At 45.8% G+C, this 27,806-nt stretch overlaps 1 protein-coding gene across 2 annotated transcripts in view; it reads right to left on the bottom strand.

Moving 5' to 3' along the window:
- The window catches only part of KIAA2012 (KIAA2012 ortholog), a 427,155-nt gene that overhangs the window by 29,297 nt on the left and 370,052 nt on the right, over nucleotides 1-27,806 (bottom strand). For both annotated transcript variants that reach the window (XM_069615509.1, XM_069615508.1), the window contains 2 exons: nucleotides 16,847-17,244; nucleotides 7,918-8,096 (listed from right to left, as the gene is read on the bottom strand). In XM_069615509.1, coding sequence (XP_069471610.1) covers nucleotides 7,918-8,096; nucleotides 16,847-17,244 — 577 coding nt within the window. The remainder of the gene's footprint in view (nucleotides 1-7,917; nucleotides 8,097-16,846; nucleotides 17,245-27,806) is intronic.

Genomic DNA, 27,806 nt, shown 5'->3' with positions numbered 1-27,806 from the left:
AAAAAAAGGAAGGATAGCAGGGGTGACTCCAGTTCAATGGGAGTGAGGGTTGACAAGCAACCCCTCCCGAGGTTGGTAAGGGAGGGACGGGAATGGAAAAAGCGGCCACGGAAAGATGACCCGCGAAATAGTGACCCCAATTCCTGGAAATCCTCTAACCTTTCCTGCACGGTTTCAACTTTGCTGAGCCTCTTTGCGACGTCCTTTTAACTCCTCTATTTTCGCTTTGTCTGTTGATACGCTAGGTCCGTCAGCTTCAAGCTTATTTTCCTCGATGGACATTTTAGCTTCTAAATTGCCCAATGTTTTCTGTGTAATGGGATCCATTGAACTCAAGAGGACCGTTTTGAGAGAACAAATATCTCAGCTCCCAGATGTTATGTTGTTTTATACCGCGTACCGCTACCACCCGAGGGCAGTCTCCAGGCGCCAACGTGGCTCTGCAAGAGAAGAGGGCAGCGTATGTTATTGAGGATTGTATGATAGGATAGGTTCAGAACCAGGAGGATCTGGCGTCTGTGTGCGTTGTCTTGCATGTGGGAGTTGGTTAGATTTGAGAGGCCCTGCTTGTTGTAACCGTATGGGTAGGACTCAGTGCCTCGGATGTGTGCTGGTGTTTGTGTTGGGTGTGTGGGTCATGTAAGGTTGGAGTGGGGTTGTAGTCGTGCGGACTGGTTAGTTGTATCCATAAGGGGGTCCAGAGTCGTGGATGACTTTTAGATCACCTGTCACGTGACTCGTTTCTCCCCAGTTATGGCACTGCCGCTCTGACGTCCTGGAGTCAAAAAGTCCTTGTGGCTCATTTTCCAAATCCCGGGAGAATAAATAAATGTGATAAAGACAGGCATAACTTGTCATAACTTTCGTAACTGCCGTAACACCGTCATTTACTATCCGTGGCATTTTTGTGGTTTTGAAGACATAGAGGGGCATGGAACGAGAACTATTTTTCCACCTCTTTTTTACATCTCCACAACCAAAAACCACTGGGTTTTTTCATGCTGGTGTAAAACCAATGAAAAACTCCTCCTTTTTACACCAGCAAAAAGCAGATGAATTCCATAGGAATCCATTTTATATCCTGGCTGCTATGCGTACATGGCAGGTGGTATTTACTTAATGTGCACTGTGAAGTGCAAAAACAAAGATGTACAGGCAGTGTACACATGTATTTACACCTTTATTTTGTGCTTCGTTGTGCAAATGATTAAATATGTGCGCAGGGTACCTGTTTGAATGTAAGTGTAAATGTAACGGTTACCTGCATGCAATGTATGCATTTTTCAAAATGCCAAAGTTTGACAGCAACCGGCGATATGGTGGAAATACCTGACATGTATAACATTTTCAGTATACAAAAGCCCAGAATATTGACTTTGTCAATGCTTGTACTTGGTTTTTAACTTTGAGTACAATGTTGCACAGTGGAGTGTTGTTGCGTACTTGCTCAAACGTTTAAATTGAACATCTAACCCCTCAAAAAAGCCTCAAAATGGTGCGGTGGAATTACAATTAATACTCATTCACAATTCACTGCTCCCAACTGCCACCCGAGGGTTAGTCAATATGGTGCAATTATTTAAAAATCCTTTGGGGCAAACCTCTAAACTTTTTTTGGGTGCAAGTGATGAGATGCACAAGCAGATGTGCAATGATGGGCCCTTTAATGGGCTGTCATTGTGAAATGAACTGCCAGCCTCGAGCCTCATATGATATGATAGGTTATTTATAACGCGCGTAATACCCAGAGGTTTCTAAGCGCGGACACGGGGATCGAACCTGTGTTGCTCCGCGTTGTCTTGCTTGCAAGGCGAGCACGTTGCCCCTGAGCTATCCTCCCGAGACAATGCATTAGTGTCAGGGGTAATGTATATGCAAAGGGACTGGCCAGTGCATCATTTCTGCTGCCACACAGTCCCAAAGAAACATGCAGGTCACCTTTGTGAGCAAGGCGACCTATGCAGTTCCTAAAGTGCTTCAATTTAAAAACAAGTTCATACCCTGTGCTTCTGTTTACTTGTATCTCTTTTTAAGAATTGCCCTTTTTTATTTTAAATATATTTTTATTGTTATTTTCTTTGAACAAGCATGTTGTACAATTAATAAACAACACTGTATAAACATCAAAATAACTGTGGGGGCAAAACAAGGTGCATCAGCATGAACAAATATATAATTTATTATTCTTATGCTATTTCTGGAGTAAAACAATTGGTGCATGGGGTGCCTATTTGACAATAAAAATTAACCAATTGATCATATATTTCATAACAGCAAGAACGTTTTCCATTGAACTGGGATTGTCGAGCGGTTCTCCTCTAAGGTAAATATGTAATAAACGACTCCCAAATTGATGTGTACTTGTTTAACGTGCCAGAAAGGGCGTACAGAATCTTTTTGTTAGCGCATGCATGCCAGAGCCAAGACCACCACATATGTAGGAAGGGAGGTTCTGTTGATTTCTAACTGCGCGCGATTACCAATCGTGAAGCTATTAGCATCTGGTTGGCTAATCCTGTGCGTGTTGCCCCCAAAGTGAATTTTATTGCTTGTCTACATCTCCCAAAATAATTCCTAAGGGGTCCAGTGGTGGTTGGATGCCCACTACTTTGTGTATCATGTTGGCCACCCAAAATGGTTTGATCCTGGGGCAAGGCCACCATATATGCACCATGGATCTGACACCCCCCCCCCAGCTCCCTGCGGGGACCTCTTCCAGCAATTTGGAGGGGCATCCAAGCGCATCTTTTGAATTCTGTCCAGAAGCATATACCATCTGTATGTTACATGTCTTCTCCAGTATAGTGGAGCAAATCGAGGATTTGGATGCCCTTTGCTTTATGCGCTCCTAAGAAGTTGGGAAGATCGCGCAACTCAGCTCCTCCTCCCATTGTTTCATGCAGGGAAGCACTTCTTCAATGTTGCCGTCTTTCGAGATTTTGTACATATTGGAGACTTTATGCATTGAAAGATTGAACAATATCAACTTCTCAAAAGCCGTTAGTTCTCGTCCTCCAGCTGTCTTAATCTGTGACTGAGATACTCAATGACGCAGTTGTATATATCGGGACCTTTCTGTTTCCTGCAGGGAAAATGCATTCTTGGATTGCACAAAAGTCAGTGGGGCTCCTTCATATAGCGGACCCAATATGCTGAGACCACCCTCTTTCCACTTAGAAAAGGTTTTCCCTTCCAACTCCGGGGTAATGCCAAGATTCCTAAGAAACTAGAGATAGAGGTGAAGGATAGGAGGAAAGAGCACATTTCCCGACAGCCATATCCCAGTAGAAAAGGTTGGCCTGAGTTGAAGTTCACATGGACTGTTTTGAGGGGAGGTCTTTGGGAGAAAGCCACTGAGTGATGAAGGGGAACTGCAAGATCAAGCTGCTCTACCTACTTTTATTTTGGATTGGTCTGGATGTCAGCCCAGTCCAGTATTGTTGATATCTGCGTTGCCATCAAATACTAATGGATATTTGGCATGGCTATTCCCACTGTTGTCTGGATCGCGTCAGCACCATTCTGGATATTCTGAGAGGTTTTCCCAACCAGATAAAGTGCCACATTTTCACTTGCAATTCTTTAATTGCTTCAAGCGGTATATCTTGATGGACAATGCCTGAAAAGGATTGAGGAGAATGGCCCTTTTATCTATTTGTGTTAGTAGCAGCGCTTTTGTGTTGGCGTGGAGGGCTTTCTTGAATAGGCCAGTTCTGACCTATAACCATGTAGGGATGTTCTCTGGCAGGCCAGGCCATCTGAAAGGACAGCAGGACCGAGCAAGTCTCAGTAACATAGCAGACTTTCCCAGAATCCTCACCATGTCCTGAAATATAGGTGGGTGGTGCGATGGTGGTGGAACACAGGCATATGATTGATCAGGGGTCTGCAACCTGCGGCTCTCCTAGATGTTTTGCATTATAATTCCCATGATTCCTCACCATTGACTATGCTGGCTGTGGCCGATGGCAGTTGTAGTCGAAAAACATCTGGAACAGGTTTGCCGACCCCTGTGATTGATGGAAGTGGGACGTATGCATGGTCATAGGTGGTGGGGAAGCATGCATGGTTATAGGTGGGGAACAGGAAGGTGAGAGATTAAGATCAAGTGCAGGATGGTGATAGATGGACGTTGGGCACAGATGGTGTATAAGGTGGAGGGGAAGTTGAATTGAGTGATAGAGGGAGGTGGAGCCCAGACAGGTGATATACTGAGATGAAACACAAGCAGGGGATAGTGGAAGTAGATCACAGGCAGGTTCAAAGGTGAAGGGTAGCATGGGCAGGGTCAAAGGTGAAGGGTAGCCTCTTTGGGTGATAGATGGGATGGAGCACAGAAACATGCTAGCTGGAAATGGAGTCCAGGCAGGTAATAGCTGGAGGTATGGCACTAGAGAGTTAGAGACATGTGATATGACAGTGGAGGGTGGGGAGCACATGGAGATGTAACGTAATGTAATGTCAAGTCAGAGGGCCAGGCAGGTGTGAAACCGTTAGTATTGATGCTTGCAGCCTGGAAGTACCTGAACCCTGAGTGCCAGTGTGATTCTATGTGGGCAGTGGCCTGAATAAAGAACCTTGGGTGTGCATGTTTCTTGCAGAAGGGAGAGCCCAAGATTGATCAGCCTTCGAGGAAGTGGTTAGACGCTGGTGTGGCGGTTGTGATAGGGCTCGAGGGCTGAACATTGGTGTTGTTACGATAAAGTTGTCTGTAAGTAAGCAGCTTGCTGCTGTCTGAGGGGTTGATTGTATGAGTAATGCAAGGTGAAGAGAGGCGAGGGCGAGGATGTGAGTAGTTTAGAAGGAGAGGCATTGGTTAGGCGAGAGAGACTGTTGGTCTAAGGATAGTTTTTCCAGTGTTTGAGTATTTGGTTGGGCCTCTGTCGGCAAGTTTTCTTTGTCTTGGTTTTCAGATGAAAGGGATGGGGGACATGTTGATGTGAATAATACTGTCCCCCCCTCCCCCCACACCCCTACTCCTGGGATGAGGTTTTGGGTACTGGCTGGTTCTATGTTAATGACAGTATTGGTTGGATCCAATTTAAAAAATTGCATGGAGATCGACCTCAATGAGCCCAGTCTCGCAATGTCCTTTGCTGGTCAGCTGAGCGTTGGTTCATGGTATTTCCATGTAAACTGGGCCAATCCAAAGTAGAGGTAAGGCAGGCAACAGAGATGCAGTTCATGCATTTGGCAGGTGGCAAAGTATCACAGGTTGGCCATCACTAGTGCACAGACAGGTCATCCATGAACTTTGGGATCATCTTCGACTCCTCACTCTCCTTCACCCCTCACATCTTGGGCCTTGCCAAGAAGTCCCACTTCCATCTTCACTTCCTTAGAGGCATTCTCCCTTTCCTCACCTTCCCTCAGTAGCTCTGTCTCTCCAGAGCCCTGGTCCTCTGTAGGCTGGACTACTGGAACTTCCTCAATCTCTCCCTTTCCTCTCTAAGCCCCCTTCAGCTAATCCAGAACAGGGCTGCAAGACCTACCCTTGGCCTCAAGCCCAGGCACTGTATCTCTCCAGCCCTAAAATCTCTCCACTGGCTCCCGGTGGCTGTGAGGAGCAAATACAAGACCCTCTGCATCATCCACAAGCCTTCCTGGCACCTGGGACAATGCTATCTCCAACCTTCTCTCCCTAAATACTTCCCTGCTAGAGCCCTCTGCTCCTCTAATCCCAACTCTCTGCTTGTTAAACACTTCTCCAAACAGAGAGTGCTGAATAGTGGTGTTGTTACGATAAAGCCAGGTCTCTCTTCGACTGGTGCCTCTCTGTGGAACAGCCTCCCTGCCCCTCTCAGACTTGAACTGGACCTCCTTAAGTTTCAGAAACCTCTCAAAACTCTGCTTCTCTCCACCTCTTTCCCTCCCCTGCTAATCATCCCACTGCCAAGGAGACTGGCGGTATGATCCTTCACGAACCTCGCAGGTTACCAGGCCCTCTACCTAGTTGACACCAGCACCCCCCCCCTGTGCATTCTACCCTTTGGATTCTTCCGCCCTAGCACTTTGCCAGTGGCCACCTCCCTTGGCTCAACTTGGCACTTCCCTCCCGAGCTCCCAGTAGCACTTGTCCATACCTAGCTCCCCCCCTTCCACTCCTGCACTTCACTTCACTGCACTTGCACGTCCGAATGTCACAAGGCCTAGTAGAATCACGATTGTATATTTACTGTTTTTGCCACTGTTATTTTTCTCCCCTTGCTCCCTCTCCACTTTTGCCTTGTGGCGCCTGGAAACACCATTTTGTGGTATAAGTGCCTAACAAAAGTTCAATAAATAAATAAAATAAATGAATAAAGGGCAGCGATATCAGCCGACCGCGTGTGAGAGAGAGATGTACAGCATATGCATTTGAGGGAGAGGTAGAGCACAGGCAAGATGATGGGTGTGGGTCAAAGAAAGGTGGCCCGAGGCAGGGCCAGAAACATGGTGGTGGAGCTAGAGTGCAGGCACAGGGAAGATGGAGATACAGCACAGGCATGTGGCAAATGGGGCACAGACAGGTCACGGGCAGCTGATACAGAGGGGTGGGATACAAGGAGAAGATAGATAGTTCGGACACAGGCAGGCGTTAGAGGTGGAACACACTGGTGATAAGTTATCTTAAAGGTTCTTATACAGTGCACTGTCACCACCTGCATGGTCTCTCGGCACTCTGGCAAATCTATATGGTAAGAGGGTAAAGGGGGTGTGAGTTAGTAGGATTGAGCGGGAGAAAGAGCAAGGGAGCTCTGATGTACTGTTCCAGCTTTAGTTCGGTGTACACCGTTTGCTGAGCTTAGGTGTGTTTTTCCATTGGTAGCCATCATGTGCTGTTGTGCGAGGCTATGTGTGGTTTGTTTCATTGCTGTGGTATAGTGAAGTGCGCGTGGTTTGTTGTGCTGTAGAGGTATGGTTTTGTTTAGTTAAGAGTTTGAGAGGTGTATGCAGAAGGGTGGGCTTTTTAGTAGGGTTGGTTACTGGCAGCACCCTATTTTACCCCCACTGTCCCTTCCCCTGTTGTATATTCTTGTGTGCTACACTTACCACTACTATGTTGTGTGCAGAAGAGTGGGTCCTCAATAGGCTATTTGGCAGCAGTACCTTTCCACCCCCAGCGTTCAGACCAAGTGCTGCCCATATCCCTTCTGTGTTAGCTCACGCTGGTGTGCAGCAACCACAACCTCTAAGGGTTCCTCCGAGGGGGGGGGGGGGACACTCCCAGTGCCTGATATAGAGAGACGAGACAAGCCAGCTATAGACCGCTTGATGCCAGTTTGGTGTTCGAGGGGAAACAGGCATGCAATGGAGAAAGGTGGAGCACACATAGATGATGGAAGTGGTTCACAGACAGGTAATAAAGGTGGTAGGACACAGGCAAGTGATGGGTAGAGGTGGAGTCCAGGTAAGTGATCTTATGTTATTGAGATCTACACCACGCACTGCTTCCATTTGCATAGTCTCCAGAGGCTCTTGATAGTTAGTGATGTCGCACAGTCAGGTGCTAGCTGGAGCAAAGGGCCTCCACAGGTTGGGTGGATGTGTAGTAAAGAAAGGAAAGACGATGGTGGGTCACAAACAGATGGGGGAAGTTGGGGCATCGGACAAGCATAGATGTAGATGAAGTATTGACCACTGATTGTGGGATGTGAGGATAAGGGAAGCGGGCAGAGGAGGGCACAGGCATGTGAGAGATACAGTGGTTCACAGGCAGATTACAGATGGAGGTGGAGTACAGGTAAGTGACAAAAGGAAACAGGGCAGGAAGGTGACCCCCAAGTAGAATACTGACAGGTGGACCAAAGTGGTTAATAAAAAGGAGATGTGGTAGACGCTGTGGTACACTTAGACAAATACACTTTGTAGTATCCCATGATCCCTCCCTTGACCCCTGCCCACAGGCACCATTCCACTCCTGCCCACGGCACTCACCGCATCTCCTCGGCACGTCCCTGCTGTTCCCGTTCTAGCTCCTCCTTCATCCTCGCCTCACGCTCCAGCTGCTCCTGCTCTGCCCTCTTCTGCTCCTCCTTCTCGCGCCGCTTCTTCTCCACCTCCAGCCGCCGCTTCTCGGCCTGCTCTGCCCGCAGTTTGTCTCGCGATGTCCTGCCCTGCAGAGACAATCCGGTGTGAGACTAGAGGGGAGTGGACTGTGAAGAAAGCTATGCTGACACTGCACCCACACACAACCCCAGAGCAATTGGAGGTGGAAGCGCACTGGCCACATGCACAATTGGGGTTTAAGAGTTCCCACATAATGGTACCTCTTTATGATTGCTGTGGCTATGGAAAGGCCAGGCTCTGGTCCCCCTAGCTCAAAAGCAAGTCCACTTAATTCTATGATTGCCCGGCATACAGGATCAGGACGGAGGACCCTTTATTAATAGTAGAACATCCGAGTGTTGGGGTCAAATTCTCCAACCACAGAGTGTCTCTTTTAATATGGTGGCAATAGTGTAAAAAAACAACTTTCTTTTTTACTACCTCCCATTGTTAAATTACCACCCAATTATGAGTTGGGATTATATAGGATATTTAGAGCATTGAATACGTAGAAAGCAATTCATGGGGTAATTGATCAAAATTGGCCGCATTCAGTACTTCTATGTATCGCATGGCGTAAATATTCCCTGGTGTTAGGAAAGATTTCCCTTAGGTGCAATTTTCCCTCCATTTATGGCCCCCCTGGCCCCCACAACTTTTTGCTTTTGTTTGGTTAGCCTAACCTGACTTTTTCCAGTGGAGCACAGCCTTCAGCTGCGCTCCTCTGGGATTTTGCTCATCTGTTCTGGGGAAACTGACATGTCCTTCAGACTGTCAGTACTGGATATACTATGTTCCCCTTCGTCTTTGACCATGTTGCCATTTCTTGGTAACTTTTCATCTATGTGCCAAGTACCTTACAGCACCGCGCATAGGGGTCCTTTTTTATGGCCCTAGCCGCCCTCTAGGGATGTTGTGGTGATTTCTTATGGTTGCGCTCAAATTGTATTAGTGGACCCGTCGAGAGTCGGTGTGGGCCTCGGGACAAATTGTCGTCGACCTTTGATGTGAATGGATGAAAAGGTGCTCGTTCTAGCTGCCACTCGGTATGAAAGGCGAGGTCAAAGGTAGGTCCACCTTGCCACACACTCATCAGCGATGAATTGGCAATTGATGGCTCTATTATAAGAATTAAAATGTTTTGCAGTAATTAAACCAAAACCTTGAAGAATTCAAACAAGTGTGTTTTTCCAATTTCTCCTCCAGTAAATCTCTATAAGGTTATGTTGTTTTGTTTGTGAAATAAAACACCCCTATGAAATTATAAACTTAAAATTACTTACTGCAATTGACTTTTCCATATTTGATAGACTTCTCAAATGCACTTGCACCATTAGGTTGTCTTAATATATTTTCAGTGAAAGTGTGAGCCTTGGATCATTTACACAGAGCTGACTACAGATCAGCACTTTAGTGGATACGTTACATTACGCCCCCCACCCCGCCCCCATAGTACAGTTTGTTTGTCTACTACCATCTTCTCCCTGACTAACGGACACATCGCTAAGAGAATTGCTATAGTATTTCAGTGCTGGACTGCCCTTGTGGGCGGGACAAAGACTGATACGCAAATGGATATTTCCCTTCTGTCAAAGGTACAGTGAGCTTAAGTGTGGCTGCGGACTCTCGAGTGTGTACCTTCCCAAAGAACAGGTCATTTAGCCATGTTCGTTGTTGCAGAGGGGCACCTATGACTAATTTCCCATCGCTAAAATCTCCTACCACCATACACCAAACAGACAAAGCGCCCACAGCCCCCACAGGCCCCACAGGCCTAGCTGTTATAGTATGAACAATAATCAAGCTATGACCTAGCTAGCTTGCCTCTCTGGACCTACTAACTCCCCCCCACCCCCGCGGCTAACTAGACCCAACTCACAGTAGTCTATCAGACCTTGGGCCCCCTTCTGATACCATATTCTCAAGTATCTGCCAATCCCATAGAGGTAGATTGGCACCCAGGTGTTGGGGACTTCATCTATTAACACCACAGGTTTCCTATCTGCATCTCCCGCTGTCCCACAGCCCCCTCTTCCTTTTTTTGTATTAGTGCCACAAGGTCAACACAGCTGGCTGATGCGCGCTCTATGGGACCATTTTCCATTACAGAGGTCAGCAAGGGGGTCACCAAATCCTCTCAGGTATCTTACTGGAGGTGCTAGTTTATGCCAGAAGATTGAATGCGTAGCTTCTGAAGATATTGTCAAATAAAACCTTTGTACTCACTGTGTGGAAACTATAATGTTAACACGTGGTACAACGGGCATAACAGCCAACGGGCCTCATTACGGCCTGTGTGGAATGGGTTAACGGGTCCCGCTAATGGGTGCGGACCTGTTAACACCATTCCGCATGATTACAAGGTCCCCTCGTGGGACCCGGTAAGGAACGCCTGGTCAAACCAGGCGTCGTTACCGGGTCCCGCGAGGGGAAGAGGGAGCTAACAAGGGGCCGGTCATAATCGGCCTTTTAGCTCCCTCGCCCATTCCCATTGAGCCCTGTGGGGGCTCAGATGGGAATGGGGAAGGTCCGGGCCCGGGTTCCCAGAGAGAGGAATTAACGGGCCCTCCGAACTCGGAATGGCCCGGTAATTCCTCATTCTGGGAACCCGGTAAAGGAGCCCGGTTTGGCGGCAGCCATGGAAATAATAGCTAATGGCTCCATGGCTACCGCCAAACTCATAATGAGGCCCAATGTTTGTAAGAGTGCTATATGAGAAGTGACTTCAAAATGACATGCTTTTTCAGCATTTTCTTCTGATTTTTTACTGTATTTTTCCTCCTGGTGAGAGTTTTCCCAGAGGAGGCCTTCTTATCCTTTTAATTGTGTTTTGTCAGCTCAAGAGTAAAGTTTGGATTTAATTTAAACTAGCCTCCAGGCAGGCACCTGAATAGCGAGTACATAGCTGCCAACAGGCTTCATGCTTTGAGTTTTGCCCAGTGCATGCTGGGACTTTTAGGCCCATATTTCCAACGGGAAAATGAAACTATAAGGTTCAGAATGCAATGTGCAAGAACAGGACTGGTTGACATATGCCTCGTGAAATGGGGCCACTTGGCAGCCGTGTTGTAGAGCTTTCGTTCATGTTTTCTTCTGATGCATGGACCTAAGTGAACCACAGGGAGTAAAGTTACCCTATAACTACATGTCTCCGGTCACACCATGTTTCCTTCCTGGACCTTGCGTTTACTTTAATCCGTTGTGCTCAAGTGAATCTAGCGACGTTAAAGCTCCTAGGATGTAATTGATGGAGAAATGAAAACCCAGGGCTGGGGCGTGGTCTTTCATGACACCGAGTCGCCTGGCAACGCCAACATTATACTCCCTCTGGTTGCTTTGATTGTTGCTATGCCAGGCCAGTGTTACACAAGGCCACTTCAAGGACTCAGGCTGCCTCGGCTACAGCGCCATTTTGTTGCCTCCCAGCACGTACAATTGGGCGGATGTGCTGCTTTTAGTGTCAATTAGATGCTCTGCTAATGGGGCCGCAGGTGGCTTCCTAGTATTGGCGTGCCCTGCCGCTGGCCGGTTGCTACCACATCCTAAGCAGCAGGGCAGTAGTGGGACATGGGGGTGGGTTTCTGCTATTTGGTGATCCGGGAAACCTCAGGACACCATACTTATTTCACAAGACAAAGGCATTTTTTGGGAGGTGGGGGGGGTGGTCATCAAGCAGAAGCTCCAACCTCAATAGACGATTGATCCGAAGGGGTTTTTCAGAGAAAGAAATCCTGCACTTATTCATAGCGCGTTGAGCCTGTCTTTGGGTGTCATTTTGTCAGTCAGAGCATCTAATTGCAACAGGATGGTAAGACTTTTTAGCTTGTGTTCCTCACTTTAGAGTCATAAATATCTTTGTGTTGTCTAGAGCTATTTTTGGGTAGTTTAGCCGCTTTCTTGCTCTGGGATTTACACCCATCCCATCTCTCTTCCCGTTCTGGTCTTTTTAAGCTAGTAATTGCTTATCTTCACATGTGCTTGCAGCCAGGGCAGTTTCTAGCCAACTTGCTGCCCAAGGCATAACATCAGAATGCACCCCCTCTCCCCCCTACTGGCTCACATCACTCCCAAACTACACCTCTGTCGTGCGACAAAACCCCTCCTCAATATCAATAATTAATTTCTATATAGATGAATATAGTTTCATTACATTGTAATTCAAGTACTTCACAGAAGAATTCTAATGTGAAAACACAGCTGTTGCTGCCCAAGTATATGGTTTTTCTGTCACCTTCTCTTATGGAAAGGCCTTGCCTGAATGCAGTTTCAAACTGTCCGTACTAGCACACTGCGGTGTGATCAGTCTATCGAGGTCTGAGGGCTCACTGACCACTGGCACTGTGTTGCAGGTGTTCTGTTCGTACAACCTCACTTGTATTTCGCAAGAGGGAATACTAGACTAACCATAAGAATTATTTTCTGATAGAAGTTATCATTCCGAGATGGGACAGTCTGGTACACTCTTATTGTACTCTTTCAAAATACCTCTCTGAGAGTGGGAAATGGGACAAATAGCACCAATGAGGATTCCTGTATACTTTGCATTAAATCACAGAGCATTTGAGGACTATAACAGTGATCAGAGATCTCTACATTTGATAAGCAAATCTGTGATAAAAGGATTGTATGTGCGAATCTCTAAATGCATAACTGATGCATGGCTTGGTGCTCACATCACGGTTCACAATACTCACCCTAACAATAAAATTGTTGTAATCATGAACCATACATGCTCATTTGGACAGCTTCCATTTTTGGATGTGAGTATTAAATGGCTGCAACATCAACCACCCAAATGCGGTACAAGGGCTCTTTTGCTTCTTGTTTCTGAAGAATTTTAGACGAGGAAGGGCTGGGTCTCACTGTGGGCATGCCCAATCCCAATACAGAAACATCTTTAGGGAAGTATATCTACAGACAGGACAGGATACCGCACAAGAGAGACCCAATAAACAATGCACAGAAAGGATACACAGAAAGGATTGTACCTCTTACAAACTTGAGCCTCACCAGTAATAAGCTGATGAACCGTTTTAAACAAAACTGGCTTCTAATGCATGGTAAAGGGTCCACAGTTCCTCAGCCACTACCTCCTCACTATTACACAGGCCTCAGGGGTTATTTCAGCAAAAAAAGAGCAGATCCATGCTTTATCTAACAGAGCTGGCATTAGCGTCTCTTAGCGCTGGCCTGCAGCTAGTGAAAATCATAGTGTGGACTTGTGGATGTAATTTGAGGCAACTTCTTTGCTTTATGTGTTTAAGTGCAGGCACAGTATGGCATGCTCGTCAGAACCACATACATAAAACATCCCAGTGTGCTCTTGTATGGACATTGGGCACATCAGACAACAACAGGCAACTGTTCTGTTACATAAGGGAGCACCATATAGACACCATTAACCAACAGGGTGGCGACTTGTGTAGCGCACAAATCATTGCTGCAAACATATCACAGCATTGATTTGCCACGGTCTATGATATGATATGATATGATATGGCATTTGTAACGCGCCTATACACAAGTGTTTCAAGGCGCGACGAGGCAGGGGGGGGGGAACAAGGGGAGACAGACAACGATCTTACTAGGCCAGGTGTCATTCAGATCGCGCAAGTGCAAGGGTAGAGGGGAAGGGAAAAGTGCATGGGGGAAAGGGAGAGGGGAAAGTGCAGTACAGGGTTATAAGCATACAGGATAAATAACAAGGGCCAGCTGGTGGCAAGTGCGAGGTAAGTGCAAACAAGTGCTGGGAAGGGGGGCTGTATGGATACAGACACAGTCCCGTAGTGCAGGGGTTGCCGTGGAGGCAGTGCAGGGGAGAGTGGCTGGGCCGAGAACGGTGAATGGCCCAGTTGCAGATTCAGTGCAGTTTCAGTAGTATTAGCAGGGGAGAGGGGGAGAGAAAGCGGAGGCAAAGAGGAAGGTTTTGAGGTGCTTCCGGAACCGGAGGTGGTTCTCCTCAAGTTTCAGGGAGGTAGGAAGGCTGTTCCAGAAGGAGGCCCCTGCAGTGGAAAGAGATCTGCCCCCAACTCGTTGTTTGGAGAAGCGGCTGACCCTGAGGGAGTTGGAGGCGGATGAGCGAAGAGCTCGAGAAGGAAGATATTTAGGAAGAGAGAGTTGAAGGTATTTTGGCCCAAGGCCCCAGACGGCCTTGTGGACAATGCAGAGGGTTTTGAACTTGATCCTCGCAGTCACTGGGAGCCAGTGTAGTGATTTCAGTCCTGGAGAGATACGGTCCCTGGGCTTGAGGCCAAGGACAAGTCTTGCAGTCCTGTTCTGGATGAGTTGCAAAGGGAGGAGAGTAGAGGCGGGCAGATTAAGATAGAGGCTGTTACAGTAGTCCAGCTTAGAGAGAACCAGGGCTCTAGAGACAGTGAGCTTCTGGGGGAAGGAGAGGAAAGGAAGGATACCTCTGAGGAGGTGTAGCTGGTAGTGTGACTTCTTAGATACGTCGAATATGTGAGGAGAGAAGGAGAGTGTGGAGTCGAAGATGACCCCAAGGTTTTTTGCCTTGCAGGTAGGAGTAGGAAAAGGGCCCAGAGAGGCCGGCCAGAGAGCAGCAGGGAAGGAGGGAGTGGGAGTGCCGATGAGTAGAATCTCAGTCTTACTGGCATTAAGGCAGAGGTCGTTGGCGGCACACCATTCCTGGATAGCAGAAAGACAGTCAGAGATGAGGGAAGGAGAAGAGGAGGCCGAGGGTAGCCTGAAAATGAGTTGGGTATCATCCGCATAGCACTGAAAGTAGGGGCAGAGAGCGGCGATGTGGTGGGCGAGAAGTGCCAGATACTGGTTGAACAGCCAGGGAGAGAGGTTAGATCCCTGGGGGACACCACAGGTAGAGAAGAAGATGTCAGAGAGGAAAGACCCCAGTTGGACCTGGGAGGGTCGATTTGAGAGGAAAGAGGTCAGCCACGCCAGAGCCTGACCAGTGATACCGAGGTTATCACGGAGACGGTTGAGCAGGATGGTATGGTTGACAGTATCAAAGGCAGAAGAGAGATCAAGCAAAATGAGAACACATGGAATGTTAGAGTCAAGGTTCGAGAGCAGGTCCTCACGGATGTTCAGGAGAGCAGTTTCCGTGCTTCTGGCAGCTCTGAAGCCAGACTGATGGTCATGAAGACTACCAACACATGGCCTGCACAGTGACACAATGAACCCTGCTTTCCTAATCAAGGTGCCAAGTGACATTACAGTGCCATCTGGGGTGCGCGCTAGGCAGTGGCTTGTTTAGAAAATGAAAAGACATTTGATGCTGAGCGGATGCATTTAGTCCATGTCCCAAAGCAGCCACCAGAATACTTAAGCAAGAAAATGACAGTTAACCTTCCCAGGGATGCGCAATTTGTAACTAAAAAGTAATATTTAAAAAAACACGTTTTGTTGTGTCAAATAAAGAGACATGAAAATCAAGAAAAATGTTTTTAAATGTTTCTATGTGGCATTTTAATTCTCTTTAAAGAATGCATAAGTTTGGTCAGCTAAATGATACTTGTGCAGGCCTGGTGAATAAAAATGCCCCATGTTCAGTTCTTAACACTGAAATGTTGAGCGCACACTGTGTAAAAACAATGGCTCGTCAAGTGAGCCATCACTTATAAATTGCCCCACTTGAAAGGCTGTCAGCACAAAGAATGAGGGGCACGGGGTGTGTGACTCCAGAGCATCTCACACGCTGCGTTTGGAATATGCATTCCTTTGTTTGCATATTCCAACGCATAGCAGTAGGCAGAGAGCAGCCAGCCCGCACATCACACAGGCGCACACACCAGCACAGCAGGCTGTTTCATCGGTTGTCCGGCAAGGTCAGAAACACCTTTCTGGGTGGGCCCCTTACTGCGCCCCCCTCCTGAGCTCTTTAGCTCTGCGCCCGGGGCCGTCGCCCAATCAGCCCGGGGCAAGAAACGGGGCGGCTTGCAGCCTCTTAAGTTATTACAGTGAATGTTTACATGTCAAGCCTTGCATCATTTTTGATTATAACTCTGCTGAATTTGACTACTTTATCCATGCTTTTTAACTTGTTCCAGTTACTGGAAAAAGCATGCAGCTTGGCCAATTTTAGTAGTTACCCTTGATCTTGTTGCAATATTTTTAATCATGAAAGCAAGCTATGATTTAAATTCTTTTATGCAGTTACAGAATTCCTGCATGTGAAAATTGTTAATGAAATTGGGAATATGTACTTCTGCATATTCATTGTTCTAGTCTTGAGGAAGAGACCCCACGTTGAGTTACAGAGATGAAACATGTGGACATTTTTCATTGTGCTGATATGCTTAGTAATGGGGTTGCATGTTTTCTCTTATACTTTTCTAACATGTTTGTTCGCATACAGCCCGCGTATCACACCTTTGTTTTTAAACGCTTTTAAACCATTGCACAGTCATCAAGATTCTTGTCTAATCAACAATTTTGATCGACAATAAATTCTGTCATTCAAAACATCTGTTTTGGGGAGATGATTAGTTAAGAGGCATTTCCTTCAATAATCAGAACAATGGCAGAGCTTTCTTTCTTGCCCTTTATCGCTCTACCATTGAGAGAATGTTGGGGTACCCTTCATTTTTTTTCTAAGATCTTTTGGGATCTGACTTTGATGTGCTTCCTTGACCCGATTGAGCGAGGGTCTGCATCATTTAGCTCTCCAGCTGTTTCAGACTACAACTCCCAGGATATCTGGTTATTGATTATTTCTGTTGAGGGCTGGTTGGAGTTTTAGTCCAACATGTCTGGAGAGCCAAAGTTTGCAGACTCCTAAGATAGAGGTAAAGGAACTGTCTCCCAATTCTACACATTCCTCAGTTGGCAGAATCCTTACCTCTGAAACATCGCTAGCGGGGTAATCTTCTGACAAGTGGCTTACTGCGATACTTGGGTGAGCAGAGGCCTTGCGCCCCTTCACGGGTGCTTGAGTTTGAGGAACAGTTTCTTCAAGGCTCTCCTCTGAGACCAGCTTATTCTCCTGTGAAGGAAGAAGAAGCTCCTCCATGGGCTGAGGATCCTCAGATGGAGTACTCGAAGCAGTGGAACTTTGACTCGCTGGCCTAATGACGATATCCGGCTCAGTATTTTCGACAGTGACAGGACCACTGATATCACTGGCTTCTTCCTCCTCCGGCGTGACCTCTATCTTTGGTTCCTTGATCGTCTCTTTTACTGATTCTTCTCTAGAAGGGGCATCCTGTGTCTCGTCAGTTTTCTTCTCCTTTGGTTTTCCTGTGGAAAGTAATTAGTTCCAATATGACATGTGATACACAACCAACAATCCATAGGGCTAAAGGATAATGGGGATCACTTTGCAATACTGCACATTGTATTGTTAAATTTACAGTAAAAAACAAACATTTGTAGATTAAGCCAGTTAGTGGCTATGTGTATACAGCCCTGGCATCTTTGCAGTTCGCGTGGGGTACGCAAGAGTTATTAGAGAAAGAGTTAAGTGATACCGTCAAGAAGCAGAGCCCAGAGGCCAGCAGTATCGGCACTTAGCAGTAGCGATGGACTAAATGTATTTTAAAAAGTGCCCTTTTAACAATTCTTTAATATCAATACAACACTTTGTTGCAAGAAGACAGTCTATTCTAAAACTTTCCAAACTCGTTGAACTTTTCTCCAGTATCTCAACAACTCAGTTAAGGGACCACTGACAAGTTATTTCATTCTATTCTACTGAAACTGATGTCAAAATATAGTTTTTATTTGTTTTGGAAATTACAATTTCATTATGCGTTCACGTTGAAAGACTTTTTTTACCCTTACAAATATTTGTTGGTAGTCACTAATGCTACTTAAGGTTTTGTTATTCTAGTGAAAATTAGCCAAGCCACAAAATTCCCCACTTATCCAGGACATTCAAGTTGCGCGCAGCGTCTTAACAAATGGGACAGTGCCGCCTGAGTTTGGTATGAAACACAAACTGATGCACCTATCAGATTGTTGCAACTTTGTCAGATTCTAGTTTCATTGATAGCCAAAGCCAAAAACCAAAATCTTTTTTGAAGGACAAAATCTATCAAATTAAAACCCATCAAAGATATGTCTTCTTGGAAGAAAAAGAAAATGGCTGCCATTTAAGACAGAAGTGGAAAGCAAGTATGAAAAAACGGCCAATGCTCTCCCAAATGCTGAACTGGTAGAGAAATACTTTGACATACACTTTGGAGGTCCTTTTAAAAAATCCCAAAATTACACATGCAAGAAGGTCCCCTTCTGATTTTTTTCACCAATTGCACTGCGAATTGCAAAAAGGAGGCAGAACAGACGAAAATCGCCTCTACTCCTTCATTTTGCTGTTCGTAGTGCAAATGTTGTAAATGCTGCCTGACATTTACGCATGGCATGCAGAATTTACAATGGACACTTATTGCATCTGCTTGCTTTTAACAGGTGTAAAAAACAGGGTGTTTTTATCACCAGCATCATAACTATATGCTGGCACCAATGGTTGCAGATTTGTATGGCAGAGCGGATGGGGTGGCAGTAGCAGTAATTCCACTCTGTGCCCCTGCTGCACCTTACAAATCAATGAAAATATGGCAGAATGGATCAAGCATGCATACATGTTTTATGCACGCTTTTTACTTTATGCCATAAGGAAAATTACCTTCCAGTGTCTTATAATGGTCTAGCTGATAAAAGGTGGGGAGGGGCTGTAGCTCAATGCAGACGTCTCGCAAGAGACAAACGATGCAGACCCCAGCAAGTTTTCACCCATCTGATAAGAGTAATAGATTGGTGCCAGGAGAGAAGCGTAGGCACATTTTAGCCAATGTTTCTGCAATAGGGAAACCAGGTTTTTGGGTGGGACATTCCACCAGGTTTTTGGATAACCACTGCCAATATAAATAATTCCTATTTCGATTCACCATTTCAAATGTATTTTGTGTGTGTATCGTGTAAAGAGCGATAAGACAGGAACATATGTCCTGGGATAGTTTCGGTGAAGGAAAGGTGGGATTGGTTTTATGACATCAGAAACCAGCCATAGAAGAATCATTTCCATGGTGTCAGTCTATGGTGCTTTGCGTGTAGTGCTGATGACAACCTCAAGATGGCCGCCATCAAAGTACATACATTCGTCAATATCTCTGCTATGGACAGATTTTAATTTCTAAAATCTCAGGCTTAAAAGGTCGTCCTAATAATATTTTCTTTAAAGTCAATGGTGTCCCTTAAACGTCCATATTTATAGTATTGATTACAATTACAGCATTAGTGTTATATGTAGTGTTATATATTTAGATCTTCATTTTTTTTAATGATTAATGTTTATTATCGGTTTCAGGTACAACCATTTCAATGAAGTTATTTAGTTGTAATGCACTTGGATACCATCATCATACAAATGCAAGAGCTAGAGTGCTATAGATAGAATTTCATTTGTGTTTATTGTGCCCATGCCAAAAAGGGAGGCATTAGTTTAAAAATCGAAATCTACTGAAAAACTACTTTATGCTGTAAGAGTTTGAAATGAGCACAAACACAGTGGTTATAAACACATTGCAGAACACTATGCAAATATGCAACTACAGGAGAAATACACCAATGTAATGCAAGGTGCCATCTGTCCTGTTACAAGTAGTCTCTCTCTCTCGTTCCGCTCCTCCTTCCACGTGTGCGCTTCCTTTTGCCCTGCATATTTGCATCCCACTGCAGCAGCAGGGACCTGGCTATGCCGGAGTGCAAACGTACCATGGCTCGGCCATCAAATTACGTATAGACTAAATGATTTGCTCATCCTTTCTCGCTATGGGAAAGCCATGTATAAAAATAAAGAAAATTCTCGTTTATACGATGATATTTGGTCAACATTTAATTAATTGTATGGTTAGCCTCAAATTGGACTATGGTCATGAGATGTCATGCTCTTGATTGTAGTGTAGCAGAACGCAAGGGTGTGTGTTTTTGTTGGTATTTGTTTGTCTAGTATCTGTCTGTCATGTAAATCTGGATTCACCGAGCTAGACTAGGCTGTAACTTTGAAATGTTAGAATTGTTTATGCTATAACTCGATGGAATTTATTTTTGTAAATTAATCTAGTGATGGTTGGTTCACTATATTGGTGTGTTCTTTTTTTTCTCTTATGCTATATTAATTATATTGGTTATAATACTTGAATGACTTATTGTTGTGTAAATTGTCACTATATTAGTTATGGCACTTGTACGCTAAAATGTTATAAATAGAAATGCAAAAAGAATACGTATAGGAGCAAAATGAGATCCAATATCTTGGGAAGTGCAGATAAACACCACCAGATTTGCTCTAATGTAAAAGCCAAGTAGAATTCATTGATTGTTTAGTAGAGGGCCTTTGGGAAGGTAAAGTTGTCACAACGGCACAGCTGTGCGACACTACAAGGAAATCTGTTACAAAAAAGGTTTTTAACAATGAAGATATGATAGAGAGAAAATTCCTGAAAACACGTATTGAAAAGGCATTTTTTGACATGGATGTATTATCCAGCAATCCTGTCTCCAAGAAGTAATCACAGGGTATCGCTTTGAAATCAGTTAACAAGGCTGTGCTTCAACATGCAGAAGTAAGTTCCAACATAAATTCAAATAGAAAGGCGCTATGTCTATAAGAGGCTTCTAAATTACAACAGAAAACCATCCTGGCAGATGACGAGTGGAAAGTCACAGATTTCACCATGCAGTGCAGCATTAGAAACGCAATTCCATAATAAGTGTTAACCTTTTCCAAATGGTGCAAAGGTGGTACAAGAATGTTTGATAGCTTGGAGATTGAAAATGCACATTTTAACTCGAAAGATGCTGCTTTGTCAGCAACTCTTATGTGCCAGTGCCTATCGGAAAGGTTATTCTACCATCACCTTGCAGGCGGAAGCTATTTTTCTTGCTTCTTTAAACCTCCGCCTATGATATTGACGGTGAATGGTAAACATGCCTCAACGCTCCAATCTCAAAGATGTCAACTGACACCAAATGAGGGTGAAGCACATATGTGGTTGGTTGTTACATCCTTGTGGGCTGTAGTCAGAAAGTAACATTGAATGAATTAATTTAAAACTCTTGCATAGCGGTGATCATGAAAATGGAACTGCAACCAGATGCAGAACTTGAGCAATGAGAATTGTAAACGGAAGCAATACGCCAATCGTATGCCTTGTTATGTTGTGTTAGTCTGCTTTTGTACTGCACTGAATCAGGATTGTAATAGTTTCAAAGCACCAAATCCTTGTCCGATGTGTATTGTGTCCTGCCCGGGGTTACCAGACCCTGGTGTGCCGGGAAGAGCATCATGAGCAAGGGTGAAGCAAGAGGGAATTAAATCAGGAGAGGAGTTTGCAGACCTAGGGAGGGATTTAGGCAGTGATAACGCTTGTATTGGTATGGATGCGTGTTCGTCCATTTTATATGGACTATCTTCTAAAGAGAGGTGACACAGAAGAGTATATTTTGAGCCAATATACGCACTGGAATTCCAATGCAATTTTTGATTGTTATAAGAGATAGCTCGAGGAGTGTTTGATGTGTGAGGGGCTACAGAGTACGCTCCTGCAATCCTCGTAGATCTGTAGGCCTAAAATACCTGCCGTGTCTATTCATGGTACCACAGGTAAATTCCCAAATAATCGTTCTAGGGCTACCTAGGGTAGGACTTGTGAGGTGAATGTTGTGAAGTGCGTGTATGTATGTGTGTTTCTTGTATAAACGGAGAAGGCGTATAATCAAAACACAACAGCTCTGAGACAAAGAAAGGGAGGAGCCTTGATATTGCACACTCATGCATAAAACGTCAGCAAGAAAAAATCAACTCCTGCTGAACCCAGACCTGTGGTGGCCTTGAATAATGACAGGACAAGATGGATGCGTGGGGACGCCGCCTCGCGAGTTCGTGAGGACGCGATCTCGCGAGGCGGCGTCCCCACATCACGCTAACCTGGAAGTGGACAGCTGAATGGCGTGGACTGAACCGTTTTGAAATATAATGGACAAGCTTTTAACCAAATGTGAGTACCTGGTGGCATAATCATCACTCACTCTCTCATTAGCTCATGTTTTGCCATTATAAGAGGGGATCTGCTTCATGCCAGATATTCCAACCCTATCCAAAATGGAGGCGTTTGGACCAAAATGCCATGTCGCCCCCATACACACATTGCATGAGACGATAACTAACCTCAGGTGTGTTTACGCATCATTGGGCCCTGGGTTAGCTTGTGTTTCTAGGCACAGTAAGCAAGGAGTTCACATCTAGCTAAACGTTCTACACTTGGCCAGACAAAAACAAAGAACCAGAAATGTACTGCCAATGCTTAAACTGGTGTGCCAAAATCACTGGGGTCCCCAGCAAAGGGTGTGGGAACTGGTGATTGCTGAGTCTTGAATGTGTGAAGCCTGGGTGAGTGGTGGCAGCATGAGATGGAATGATGTGATGCATGGAACCCAGCTTCTGTCAGCTGAGCGCACGTCACATGACTGCCAGTTAGACCTGATGGTGGATGCATGGCTGACCGGTGGATGCAGCTACCACTACATGTAATCTAATGACCTGATAAACCTGTCATGAAGAATACATTACAGTCCCACTGAGACCTGGCTCTAGTGTTATCTGTGCATGCATCATTGAACATATCAATTGGCGATGAGGTACACTATGCTGCTCAGACGGGCCGCCAGCAACCGGCATCCATTGCCGCACACGTAAAGCATCCACCTGCCCTTTCCATGCCAAGCACCCCTAAAGAGCTGCTGGGCCAGCAGTGGAGAGCAGAGAGATATGGATCCTGCTGCTGGGGGATGCTGGGGGTCACTGCGCCCACGTGCCACCACGGTAAGAGAAACTGTCAGGAGAAGCCCCTCCCCCCTTAGCCATTGAGCCAATCATCCTGCTGCAGAGCAATTCGGTATCCGTAGAAAAAGCAAATCCGAAAAAAATCGAGGAAGAAATGACCAAATTATTTTGCCCTATTTTGTTCCAAATGTTGGTACAGTTTTATTAAAATATAGGTGTGGGGTGGGGTAAAGGTATTAGTTAAGGTAGGGGGATCAAGGGGGCCCAGGGGTCTACCCCTGCATTATTTATCTTTAAAATGCAAAAAGCAAGAATCAATTTTGGTTTTTCGACCCCAAAAATGTAGTCATTTCTCAATTTTTTTCATGGACAACCGAGCAATTCAGCCACCCGCTGGCAGGAGGAAGGGAACCAATGGTGCAGTTGAATCCATCCTTGTCCGCAAAGGGCCTTTGAGCCAACCAACCCTACTGCACCACAGGCTCAATGTCTACTGCACCATGGGCCAGGGGATGGAGACATGCCAGCGTGTAACCTAGAAGACTTCAAGTTAATCCCTGTGAGTACAACACACCCAAGAACTATGGCCCTAGTGAATGCCCACACTGCATGGATTGGCACCCACAAAATTGGCAGTGCCACTTGTTTATAAGAGACAAGGAGGTGCATTGGAGGCATGGGGCAGTGCTGTCAATGGCCCACCCCAATCAATTTCCCAAGGCACAAATGGGACAGATTGCTTCTCGAGCCATGCGAGCATGTCTACTACGTGAACATAAGCAGGTGCACAGGCCCAGCCGCATCGTATGAAATAGACAGTGTGGGCCCCCAATCAACGTTCCAGCCCATGCTACTGCCTCGGGAGAGAGTACGAGGTAAGACATGTTATGTTATGTTACTTGGCATTTGTATAGTGCCTTATGTATCATTGGTATGATCTCAAAGCGCTCGTAGGTTGAACGCCCTCGGGAACCGCTGTTCAGGTCAGTCGACAGAGAGAGAGACGTAAAGTGTGTGGGCGCACCGGGTATGGGTGCAGCTGGTGTGGTTGTCGGATGGTAGCTGCGTCCTAGCCATAGGTGGTGCTGAGGAGATCAGTCGGATGTGTTCAGTCTGGAGGGTGGACACCCAGACTGAGTTCTGGCTGCGTTAGGCCTGAGGAGACACCTAAGCTAGCCGGAATGTGCTCAGCTAGCTGTGTTTTATTAGGATGATGGGTAGCTTGATGGGTCATGTTAGTATGAGAACAGCTTTACCGAATGTGTCATAGTACAGCTGTGTTCTAGTTGAATGGTGGTGCATAGGAGAGAGTAAGCGTAGTAGTGTGATATTGTGGTAATCAGTAAAGTGCATGTGACCCGGCACACTCAATGATGTTGGGAATACCTTCCAAGTTCAACTTTAACACATTTACATTATTGGGGCACGTTCAATGATGTAGGAATACCTTCTTAATTCGTCTGACACAGTGACGCTATTAGGCATACTTTCTAAGTTCGACTTTAGCAGTGGCGCTAACAGGCTACACTCAATGATGTTGAGGGTACTTTCTGGATTCAACATTAACACAGGCACACTTCTAAATTCAACAGTGACGCTATTAGGGCTCACTCAATGATGTTGGGAATACCATCTTAATTCAACTCTAACATCGTGATGCTATTAGCCGTACTTTCTAGGTTCAACTTTAACACGGTGCCGCTATTGGCGCACATTCAATGATGATGGGAATACCATCTTGATCCAACTCTAATACTGTGACGCTATTAGGGCACACACAATGATGTTGGGAATACCATCTAGATTCAACATTAACACAGTGACGCTATTAGGGCACGCTTTCTAAGTTCATCTTTAACACAGTGACGCTATTAGGGCACACTCAATGATGCTGGGAATACCTTTTAGATTCAATTTGAACAAAGTGACGTTATTAGGGCATACTCAATGATGTTGGGAATACCTTCTAGATTCAACTTTATCACAGTGACGCTAATAGGGTGCGGATAATCGTTGGACCTTAATATATGACTGTATGATGTAGCACAGTAAGACTTTTTGGATAAGAGTGGTAGGGCTTTCTGGCGTGAAGTGATTGCTTCAGTCCCCACCATTGCCACACTTGCGTTTTTGTTGGTGCTGGTTGACAGCAGGCTACTGGCTTCTTGCTTCTCCTGCGGATACCTGCAGATACGATCTGGAGCCGCCTCTGTTGGAGCCGCCCTTTGCCTTGGGGCCCTTCGCCGAAGGGGACTGCCGGGCAGTGAAGACCAACCAGCCACCAATCAGAGTGGGTGGGCGGTCTAGGGTGGCTTGATGCTAAGTGGTGACCGTGAGGCAGGGGACGCGGGGGGAACCGGCAGAGAGACCACGAGCGTAACGGCGCTCACACAGCACACCAGGGAAATAAAATACAATTGACAAGTGCCGAGAGTTAAAAAAATTAGCACGATGCAGTGGATGCCTACCTCGGGTGCCTGGATGCTATGTGGCGACCGCGAGGCAGGCGAGTGCAGGACTAGGTCCTCACTCGAGCAAACAAAGCACAATCAGCCAATGGGGGGGGAGAGAGGGCGGGACAAGTGGAGAGGCCAGGCAACATGAAGGAAGGGGAACCGGCAGAGAGACCACGAGCGTAACCACGCTCACACAGCACACCAGGGAAATAAAATACAATTTACAAGTGCCCAGAGTTAAAACAAATTAGCAGGATGCACTGGACGCCTACCTCGGGTGCCTGGATGCCAAGTGGCGACATGGGTCATTTTCAATTGGGCAGTATGGAAAATGGAGACGTAAAAGTAAGGCACACTGCTTTTATGTCTCCATTTCCCGCTGCAGCCAATTTCCTTGCTAAGTTAACCCCTCTGCCATACGTTCCTTCTCCGTCTTGTGTGAGCACTTCGTTGAGATCTTCACACAGGCGTAAAACAAATGTATTCCTATGGGATATGCCTCGAATTAGCACCTGTGAATGATTAGGTGGATTCCATAGGAATCCATTAGTCAACACTGCCTACAAAGCGTCATTTCGGGGCGGTGTTTACTTTTTAGTAAAACTGAATATAAAACTGAAGAGTAAAGGAGATTTCACCTTTTTTTACACCTCCATTTTTCACTCTGGCCTCCAAATGTTCAAAATTGCACGCAGGGGACCCAACTACACGTAAGCGCAGATGTTGGTGTTCCGCTGCATGCAAATTGCGTTTGCTATAAAATGACCCACATAGTGGAGCATTCTGAACAACAATGGCGGCACAGGAGCGCAAGGGGTAGGGAGGCATCAGAGGAAGGCCCCTTAGTGCATTCGCGTACCGTGGCGGCACTGAAAGGCGGACCATCTTGAAGCTGACAGGAATGGATGGTATCCATGGGGATGGGGTCAGTGTGAAGGAAACATCACAGCGCGCAATTTGTGCCTTACCATCGCACCACAGGAGAAAGCAGTGATGCACCACTGAACTTTGAGGGACAATACATTTATTTATTTTTTATTTGTTTCAGTTATAGAGCGTGCAGCGACCGGTAGGCATTCAGGCGCTGAAAGGAGCTGCACATGTCTAAAGCAACCCCTGGGTCCCCCCAAGTCTGTTTATGGTTCATGTACAAGACTGTAGCTGTGCGTGGAGCATCTGACTGACTGAATGCCAGGCGACAGCTTGTGATGCCACAGATCAACAATGCAACAGTACAAAAGTGCAACATGAAAAGAACAAATGATAACCACAAGAATGGAAATCAGCACAACCCAATGACCCAGTAACACATGGCTGACTGAATGCCAGGCGACAGCTTGTGATGCCACAGATCAACAATGCAACAGTACAAAAGTGTAACATGAAAAGAACAAATGATAACCACAAGAATGGAAATCAGCACAACCCAATGACCCAGTAACACATGGCTGACTGAATGCCAGGCGACAGCTTCTGATGCCACAGATCAACAATGCAACAGTACAAAAGTGTAACATGAAAAGAACAAATGATAACCACAAGAATGGAAATCAGCACAACCCAATGACCCAGTAACACATGGCTGACTGAATGCCAGGCGACAGCTTGTGATGCCACAGATCAACAATGCAACAGTACAAAAGTGTAACATGAAAAGAACAAATGATAACCACAAGAATGGAAATCAGCACAACCCAATGACCCAGTAACACATGGCTGACTGAATGCCAGGCGACAGCTTGTGATGCCACAGATCAACAATGCAACAGTACAAAAGTGTAACATGAAAAGAACAAACGATAACCACAAGAATGGAAATCAGCACAACCCAATGACCCAGTAACACATGGCTGACTGAATGCCAGGCGACAGCTTGTGATGCCACAGATCAACAATGCAACAGTACAAAAGTGTAACATGAAAAGAACAAATGATAACCACAAGAATGGAAATCAGCACAACCCAATGACCCAGTAACACATGGCTGGCAGAATGCCAGGCGACAGCTTGTGATGCCACAGATCAACAATGCAACAGTACAAAAGTGTAACATGAAAAGAACAAATGATAACCACAAGAATGGAAATCAGCACAACCCAATGACCCAGTAACACATGGCTGACTGAATGCCAGGCGACAGCTTGTGATGCCACAGATCAACAATGCAACAGTACAAAAGTGTAACATGAAAAGAACAAATGATAACCACAAGAATGGAAATCAGCACAACCCAATGACCCAGTAACACATGGCTGACTGAATGCCAGGCGACAGCTTGTGATGCCACAGATCAACAATGCAACAGTACAAAAGTGTAACATGAAAAGAACAAATGATAACCACAAGAATGGAAATCAGCACAACCCAATGACCCAGTAACACATGGCTGACTGAATGCCAGGCGACAGCTTGTGATGCCACAGATCAACAATGCAACAGTACAAAAGTGTAACATGAAAAGAACAAATGATAACCACAAGAATGGAAATCAGCACAACCCAATGACCCAGTAACACATGGCTTGCAGAATGGTGAGTGCTGGTGTGTTGCATGTACATGAT

Source organism: Ambystoma mexicanum, chromosome 9 (assembly GCF_040938575.1).
Source record: "Ambystoma mexicanum isolate Mex_15411 chromosome 9, UKY_AmexF1_1, whole genome shotgun sequence".
Classification (NCBI taxonomy): domain Eukaryota; kingdom Metazoa; phylum Chordata; class Amphibia; order Caudata; family Ambystomatidae; genus Ambystoma; species Ambystoma mexicanum.
This window is presented reverse-complemented; position numbering and strand designations above follow the sequence as displayed.